Source organism: Micromys minutus, assembly GCF_963924665.1.
Source record: "Micromys minutus genome assembly, chromosome: 28".
Lineage (NCBI taxonomy): Eukaryota > Metazoa > Chordata > Mammalia > Rodentia > Muridae > Micromys > Micromys minutus.
The window spans coordinates 22922107-22931336 of record NC_137963.1 but is presented as its reverse complement, the minus strand read 5'-3'; the positions used below and the strand labels follow the sequence as shown (position 1 = coordinate 22931336).

Here is a 9230-nt window from a genome sequence, read left to right as displayed (position 1 = left end):
GGCACCCGGGCTGGATAGCAGAGCCTGGGCGTGGGCGGGTCCCCTCAGGCAGTGTCGCTGGCCTACTGGTACCTTGACCAGCAGTCCGCCACCTTTGGGGTACCCGTCCTTCGGCGGCGGGGAGGAACCCGACAGGTACCGTCTGCGAGTCGGTCCGCGAGCGTGCTGCCGCCGTGACGGCCACCGAGAGTCCCCACGTGCCCACGCTGTCCGCGGTCATCCTGACCCGGCTTCGATTTTTGGAGGTTCTTGGAGACTCTTGTAGAGGCCGGGCTGGAACAGTGATGTTTGAGCTGGGTTGCGAGGGCGGAAGCATGAACTCACTGGGAGAAGAGGGGAGAATGGCAGGGCAGCCACCCAGGGAGGGTTTCACCTGAGAAGGACTTTGATGCTGAGCGGAAAAACAAGTTCTGTGTACAGCAGCCAGCTGCAACCGCTTCGAAGAGGGAAGGTGGTTGGTTTACCATTCCCTTTCCTCTCTTCTGAGACTCCTCAGTGATCATCCTTAGTTCCTTTGAAGGAATGCTTACTATGTTTAATAATGATGGTAATAATGTGGGCGCGGTTAGCGATGCCAGATAACTGCAAGTAGGAACTTCCCTGTCTTCCCTTTACATTGTCAGTTGGGGGATAAAGGGAAAGATTTGATATAAATGAGGCCCGGTAGTTAAAAGCTTTGTGTAAGAGTTCAGAGAACTGAATTCAGATTTCATCACGATCGCCAGTTTCTCAGGTAGCACAAGGCAAGCCACTCTCCTGTATGTCTCGAGCTTTCTCAGAAAGAATGATAATCCAGTCTGTCTACCTTTGAAGACTTCCAATAAGCAAAATCAACCCGTGAGCCAGCCATGGTAGCTCACACCTGTAATAACAGCACTTTGGAGGCCAAGACAAGAAATGCACTAGGAAACAACTACATAATGACCGACAGACCAGCCTGGGGTAAACGCCCTCAACCAAGCAGTTAATTACTTGCCTCTTGAGGGAAAGGCTTTACTCACTGTCTTATTTACTCACTGTTAGGGTTAATATTGCTGTGATGAAATACCATGACCAAAAGTGACCTGGGGATGAAAGGGTTTATTTTGCTCACAGTTTCGTATGACAGTTCATCATCAAAAGTACTGAGGGCAAGAACCTGGAGGCAGGAGCTGATGCCTTGACCATGGAGGAGTGCTGCTTACATGGTTTGCTTAACCTGCTTTCTTATAGAATCCAGGACCACCCATAATGGGTTGGACCCTACCACATCAAGCTCTAATTAAGAAAATTCTCTACCGCTTGCCTACAGTCCAGTCTTATGGAGGTATTTTCTCAACTGGGGTTTTCTCTTCCCAGATTATTCTAGCATGTGATACCTTGACATAAAATTAGCCAGCAAACTCTCTTAAAAATAACATGAAATGTAAGTCAAATAACTTGATTTAGTGACAGCCCAGTCACTAAAGTGCTTGTCATTGCAAGCATGGTGATCTGATTTGCATCCTCAGAAGGTATTTGAACTAGCTGGGCATGGTAGCCTGCAGGTATAATCTCAGGGCTGGGGAGGAGATAGGATTTCTGAGGATCCCTGACCAGGCTGTGTGCATGCCTGTCACCCCAGCACTAGGGGAGCCAGCAGAAATGAGAGATTGCTGGCCACCAGCCTGGCTCCAAAGTCAATGAGAGAGTAAGGTAGTGTTCCTTCTCTCACACTCATAGGTTGACGGTACCCAAAGAATGGCACCAGAGGTAGCCTGACCCTCACAGACTTGCATACACTGCTTGGCACTCATACCCCATGCACTGTCACAACTGACTTAGCAGACTCCATTCTAGCAATGAGAACACGTTGGCAAAAGAAAGTTGTTGGTGGTGAGCTTTGTTTTTTTGAAACAGGGTCTCACTATGTAGCCTTGTCTGGCCTGGTAGAGGAGTCTGGCCTCTAACTCAGGAGTACACTGTCTCTGTCTCCCAAGTGCTGGGACTAAAGGCTTACACCAACTTCAATATGCCTGGTTGAGAGCAGACTTTATTTATTTATTGCTTGTATTACAGAATTATGTTCAAGTCGGAAAAACATTAGATAAAAAGAAAAGCATCTACACTTCTCCACCTGAAATCCCACCTTCCCTAGCTTGCTTTTTATGTGACCCTCTTCCCGAGGTACTTTATTTCCATCACTCCCTCAGAGAGCTTTCCGTACAGTATACTCAGAAAGGAGTCACCATGTGCTTATGATTCTTCTGGATAATCACAAGGAGAGTACATAAACTTACCTTTTCATCTTCCAAGTGACAATATGGCTTGGTAGAGGTTGTTTTGTTAAAGATTAAGAAGCGAATGGATATTAAGTAGGTAAAGATCAATTATCATCGGCTTCAGTCCCAGGAGTCCTAGGGCCTTCTGTATGCAAGCACTCTACTGCTGAGGTACAGTCCCAGCCCCTTGTTCAGTTTGTGGTTTGAGACAGTCTCACTCAGTGTCTCAGGCTGGCCAGGAACTCTGTGGCACAAGCGGCTTCGGAACTTACCATCACCCTGCCTGTCCTCTGGAGTAGGTGGTCTTATATAGGTCTGTGCCATGAGGCCCTACTAGACTTTGTTCCATACAATATATTTTGGTTATATTCCTTCCCACCCCAAATTGTTCCCTGATTGATACCCACTCAATCAGAGATTGGATTCTCTATATCCTAAAAATCAAAACAAAACTACATGCGGTCTATTTTGTGTTGGCCAGCTATTAATGAGCATGCAGCCTATTTTGAACTGTGATTGATACACTCTACCACTCCATTTAAGAAAAACGGTCTTCCTCTCCTCACCCCCAGAAGTTATCAGTTATAAATACCTTCCTGGCTCAGGGTGGGACTTTATGCCAACTTCCCCTTCTCTGTGTGGGGATTGTCTGGCTTGAACTTGTACAGGTCCTGTGCATGCTGTCACAGTCTCTGTGAGTTCACATATACATCAGCCCTGTTGTGTCTGGAAAAATGCTGTTTCCTCTGGCTCTTACAGGCCTTCTGTTTCCTCTTCTACATATATCTCAGAGCCTTGAGGGGAACACTTAGATGGGTTTTCCCTTTAGGAGTGAGTGTTCCAAAGATTCTCAGTCTCTGTGTGTTGTCTAGTTTGGATATCTATGTTTGTAGGAGTGAGTTTAGCAACTTCTTTGTGCTCCCAGCAACACCAGTTATTTTTTTTAAATGAAGTCTTTTTTTATTTTACTTTATTTATAATGAGTACAATATAGCTGTCTTCAGACACACCAAAAGAGGGCACCAGATCCCATTACAGATGGTTGTGAGCCACCATGTTGTTCTTGGGAATTGAACTCAGGACCTCTGGAAGAGCAGTTAGTACTCTTAACCACTGGGCCACCTCTCCAGCTGCCAACACCAGTTAATTTTAAATACCTTGACTAGCTTAAAGGTTGGGCAGTTCTAATCCTTCCCGTTGCTGGCAAACACTCCCCTCTGGTACTTCTGAGTTAACATCCTTTAAAATCTTTGTTTAATCTCTGGTACCCCAGACAAATGGGGAAGTGACCCTTGTGGCCACTTTCCCTGATTTTCACATGTTAGTGGTCCTTTAGGTCTGGTCTTTCCTCAGCATCTGGGAATATGGCCTTTGGGAGCCAAATTGCATTGAGACAGCATTAGAACCAATCCCTAACATATGTTAACTTTTATCTCCTGCAAGAGGTCTCTTTTTTGATAAGTGTTCAGCAATGCAGTGATCTATGGGTGTAGCAATATGTAGTTAGTCATTTTATTCCTGTGTTCATTTGGCAGAGTAATTTTAGTAGAGTTTCCCTTAGGGCCTCTGGCCTATCTGGTCTCAGGTTCTTTGCCCCACTAATAGTGCCAGTTATAAAATCCATCTCCTAGAGCTGGCCTTTCATCCAGTCAGAAGGTGGTTGGCTCCTCCCATAATGTTTGTGCCACTGTTGTAGAGTCAGTGGGTTTATCATGTAGACAGGCTGCTGGTGTAGCCCACAGGGTTCACAGCTGGCTGAGCCTGATGATCCCTTTTCTCCTCTAGTAGTGTGTGTGTGCATCAGGTCAATTTCTTTACATTCAGTGACATAAATACCCGATGTCTTTAGCAATTGGGTCTTACTGTCTGGTTGAGAGGGTAAACAGTACCATTGGCAATCCTGCCTACACTTCCCTCTTACAGTCTAAAAGGTTAAGTGTTTTTTTCTTTTTTCTTTTTTTTACTTCATGATTGATTTTAGTATTTTGAGAATAATATTGCAGATGGGGCAGGTGATTTTCATCTCTGTTGAGGTACCTCCCATGGATAGTTGATCTCATGTGATTTCATCTAGTTAGTGTTTTATGTGTTCAGCTTGTTTAAGTAGATTGTTTTAAAGCTCCACACAAAAACTAATTAAAATGTCAGAATAAAAGTATTTCTACTTTATGCAATCTGAAGTTACCCCAAAACAACATGAAAAATGTTAGGTGGGTATTAATACAGCTCCCCAGGAAAATACTGCTGTGACCCCAAACTGAAATATTTGAGAAGTGGCTGCCACATGTGAAAGAAGAGCCTTGTAGAAAGAGATCAAAACTGATAGAACAGTGTTTTAACTTTTTACATGTTCTCTATCTTTTTACACACACATATACGCATACACAGGTATAAACTGTTCTGTCAGAAAAAAACTTCCATCTAGTCTAGAACATGTTCCCTCCTACCTCAGTATTCTTATGAATAATTGATCTGGGGAAAGCTCAGGTCAATTTAAAGATTAGTAACTAAAAGAAAATGAACATTAAAAATGCTACAGCGAGAAGATAAACTGGAAATAAGCAAGCGCTGTGCAGGCCGAAGGGGAAAATGAATGAAGGATGGAGAAGTCAGTGGTTAGGTGCATATACTGCTCTTCCTAGGGATCTGAGTTTGCTTTCTAGTACCGATGTTGGGTGACTTACCACTACATCTGTAACTCCATTTCCAGGGGAACTGGATGCCTCTGTTCTTCACGGGCACCTGCACACATGTGACCACACAATGCGTGTACTTACAGTTAAAATCATCTTTTGAAAATCTTGAAAGTGACAGTGTTGTGCTGTACCTCAGTGATTGTGTGCTTGCCAGTCCTACTTAGAGAGAGGCAGGTTCAGTTAACAGCATTGCAAAAAATAAGGCAATATTCATTGGCTCAAGAGCTAGGAGTTGGTTGTGAGACAGCAGCCTAGCAGAGTTTAGGAAGAAAAGACACACCAGAAGTAACAGCCTATCGAAATGGAAAGTTGACATTGGAGCTTCAGGACATAATAACAGGCTTTGGAAGTCGACCGAACTGAAAGGGGAGTGAAGGAGCAATACTTCAGTTCTGGAAATAGAGAATCCAGTGTCCTAATGAAGTTATTGAAACATACATCAAAAAGACGTTCTATCTGTGAAGAAATTGTTATAAGTTGAAAGAACACTCAGAGACTAAAGAAAATGAATATACAGTAACCACCATCATTTTATAGTCTAGGTAAACAAGGTTTACTACTTTTCTGGGTTTCACTGGATACCCATGCATCCTTTGTTCATTCCAGTAAAGCAGGTCAGATACCCTGCGTGTGGGGCTGTGGTGTTGAATGTCATCAAGAGAATGTTTAGCTCTACCGAGCAATGATATAAATTCTGTAAATTATCAGGGAAAGTGAAGTCTGACCTCACAGCCACACGTTCCTGACATTGTTTTTAACAGTACTAACACTAACAGTAAATAGTACCTTCACAGTCTCTGATTGTGAGCTGCAGAGAGAGTGGGCAAAGGTATGGCACCAGTCACCGTGGAACACTGGGATAGGCGTGAGATAACACAGCTACGGGGCAGGATGAGTAACCAAGTAGAGAGAAGTAGGGAAAGAAAGAAACAAAGGAGCATAGTTTGTCAGTTTCTCAAAACCAGAGAAGAGAAGACAGAAAACTTAGATGTTAAGTAAAAAATGTGTTAATATTGAACAAATAAAGCTAAATACTAGGGGATCTTTAAGTATACCTGAGATAATGTATTGGAGAGGAGGTAGGAAGTATATACATAACTGAATTTCTTATTCTAAAACGATAATCAGAGGTGGTACCCAGAATGAAAGACCAAAATTTTTACCAAAGTATTCTGTACCCTTGCAAATACCAAGGTCATATGCGAACATCCTGTATCTCATACTCATACACAGTTCTCACAGAATGAACAGCTAGATGCTATGGTCCTTCACTAAAAATCGGTCTCACTTTTTTCCTGTGGAAGTAGTTCTCAGTATGGTCAGAAGAAGCATTGCCTTTAAACTTGTCAGACGTACGTCCTGAGGTCCAGAGGTCCCAGGACAGCTCTGTTGAGTCAGACACATTGGAGTAGCCTCCCCTCTGCATTCCTTTGTGGCCACAGTGTTCTGCGGAACTGCAGATAGCTTTTCCTTGTCTTTTTATTTTTCTTTTCTAGATTTGCTTTTGATGTTTGTTATTTGTTTGAGACAGAATCTTTATGGAGCTCAAGCTGGTATTGACCTCAGTATGTAGCCTAGGCTGGCCTCATACTTACTATCCCTGCCTCAGCATACCAAATGCTGGTGTTACAGCCATGTACTGCCACGCTTGGGTAAATATAAATGATAGTGTGTGTGTGTGTGTGTGTGTGTGTGTGCACGCGCTCGCATTCGCTAATTACTGAAGTTAATTTTTTTGTTACCAAATTGGCTTTTTTTCTTTGCAGAAGTATCTCTGTTCACGGGAAATAGATTCTGTTTCATGAAGAAGATGAAAACAACTGGGTTACTGATGAAAAACACCCAAGAGACCAGCACAGACCAATGAGTAGAATCAATAAGAACGTGGTCTTGGCCCTGCTAACGCTGACGAGCTCTGCGTTTCTGCTGCTTCAGCTGTACTACTACAAGCACCATCTGTCAGCCAGGGTGACTGTCTTCTCATTCCCATAACTGCAGCCACATGCTTTCCTATAGTCAGTTTCAGTACAGAAAACTAATAATGCTTGTTTTTTAAAAGAAACATTTCTCAGTGGGGTTCTCATCTTTGTATAATGTGACAGGCAGTTTAAAATTCAGTTAAATGTTTTTGTAATTATACAATTAAATCAAAAGTAATGTTTCAATAATATTTAACCTATTCACATTTCCTGTTGAATAAAAATTGTTATTTTTAAGTAGTATCAGTTAAATTAAATCCTGATAAGTAATCTAGATGACATATCAAAATTATTTTATCTGATAGTGTATATTTTGATTCAGAATCTACTTGAATTGTAGTGTAACTTACCTTTGTTGCTGTTTGAGGAGAAGTAGATATCCTGGGTTAGAGTCACATAGCTGCTAGTAGCATTAAATGCCTGCACCATGGCTTTCCAGATCTTCAGAGAGAGAGATTACCCTGAGTCAGTCGTAGACTAGGGAAGGGAACAGTTTGCTGTCTTAGAATAAAGGAGGCCTATTTCTGCTTATGTTTGGAGCATTACTGTAGATGTCCTCTCGGCCCTCGACACTTATTTAGATGTTTAGATTTTCTGTGATCTACAAATGAAATCAATCCAATTTTCTAATAATTAAAGATGAGGAACAAATACTCTGCTTCATAGAGGAAAGTTGGGGTTTTTAATATGCAAACTTTGTTTTGATGTTCTATCGGGGAGCACAGCGTCTCCTACACTTTTGACGGAAGAATAGTCCTTCGTTTGGGGGGATGGTGGTCGTTTTCGATGGACTGAGTGCTCAGCTTCAAGAGGGGCAAACATGGAGCAGGGAGGAGGGGGCACTTGCTTTGTAGGCCAAATCAGTCCTGGCACTTAGTGAGGTCACATCCACAGCATCATCTCCCTCATATCCTGAAGCAAACTCCAGAGGAATGGTAGCATTCCAGGGACACTAATCAAGTACAGACACCCTTCACCTTACTGAGGTTACATCTGATAAATTCATCATAGCATCAAAACCTTATTTAATATGCCTCACCTTCTGACCAGCATAGTACCTTGGCGTAGTACTCTGCGAAATAGTAGAACCTTCATTATCACATGGCTGGCAGCTGCACAGCATTGTACATTCTGAATAGCCTGCCCAGGGAAAGATGAAAGTCCCAGACTTAAACCATCATTTCTGTGCCGTACATAGTAGTACTTTCACGCCATTAAAAGCTCAAAATGTGAGTAAGCGGAGATCCGTCCAGAGTCAGTTTACAGTTCACATCAAGAGGACGTGAACTGTAAACTTTCTAGGGAAGCTTCAGCCATTCATTGTTTTTACTATACCCAACAGATTTATGTGGTTTTAATTCAGTGTGCTTATTTAATTTGTATTTACTGATACTAGTTAATGCACAGAATGTGTAGCAGGAAAACTGAGATTAATAGGGCAAAGGTCTTACTTTGAAGATACTCATTATTTGGTAGTTTATCAGTAGTAGTAATTCTTGACTATGGGCTCTGAGTTCAAATCATATTTCAGTCATCTGGCTTTCTGGAAATCACCTCTTAAACTTTGATTTCTTTGACTGGGGCTCAGTGACTTGCTGACTGAGCTAGTCTAATTGATGTGATGCATCTCACTTAGTGTTTTCTACATAGAACATGCTAAAACAAAACAAAACACTGTAGCTTCTAGTAACTTCTGTTTCCTACCAGTGGCTTAAATTGCAGTTTTAAAAATAAAGCTGAGAGGCTGGTGAGAGGCTCAGTGGGTGAGGTCACTTGCCAGACAATCCGGAATTCAATTCCTGGAACCCATATAATGGAGGAAGAGAACCGGCTCCTCCAAGTTGTCCTCTGACTTGCACATATGGGCCATGGTGCATCTTCTCTCATCCTGGAAGGAGGGAGGGGGGGGGAGAGGGGGGGAGGGAGGAAGGAAGGACGGAACTTATTAGAGTCCTTGTGAGCCTTTATTTTCACTGTTCCATCAACGAGTTAACTGGAATCTAGATAGAAAGTTTCTTGCTCAAGGTTCGGGACCTAAAACTGTTATCTTTACTTGTAGAGCCATTCTGATGTGTTCAGATTTGTCAGATAGGAAATAAAATGCTCTCGAGATGCATATTGAGCTTGATGGCCAAGTAAGAGCCAGCATGCATTGTGCATTCTCGTCAGATGAGGCACACGAGCGCCTCAGCACCTACTGTCGGCATTACCAGTGGCCATCACAGCCTGGCATTCTGGGCTGCCTTCCCATTATGCTGAGTAATTTGTTTTCAGTTAGAGGGAGAGGTTTGGAAGAAGAATGCAGCAATTATTCA

The 9230-nt window shown here is 42.7% G+C and overlaps 1 protein-coding gene across 1 annotated transcript in view; it reads left to right on the top strand.

Annotated features, from left to right (window-relative positions):
- FKTN (fukutin) overlaps window positions 1–9230 on the top strand; it is a 57130-nt gene continuing 47900 nt past the window's right edge. Inside the window, exons 1-2 of the mRNA XM_080940250.1 lie at window positions 1–135; window positions 6703–6904. Coding sequence (XP_080796376.1) covers window positions 6800–6904 — 105 coding nt within the window. The 5' untranslated portion in view covers window positions 1–135; window positions 6703–6799. The remainder of the gene's footprint in view (window positions 136–6702; window positions 6905–9230) is intronic.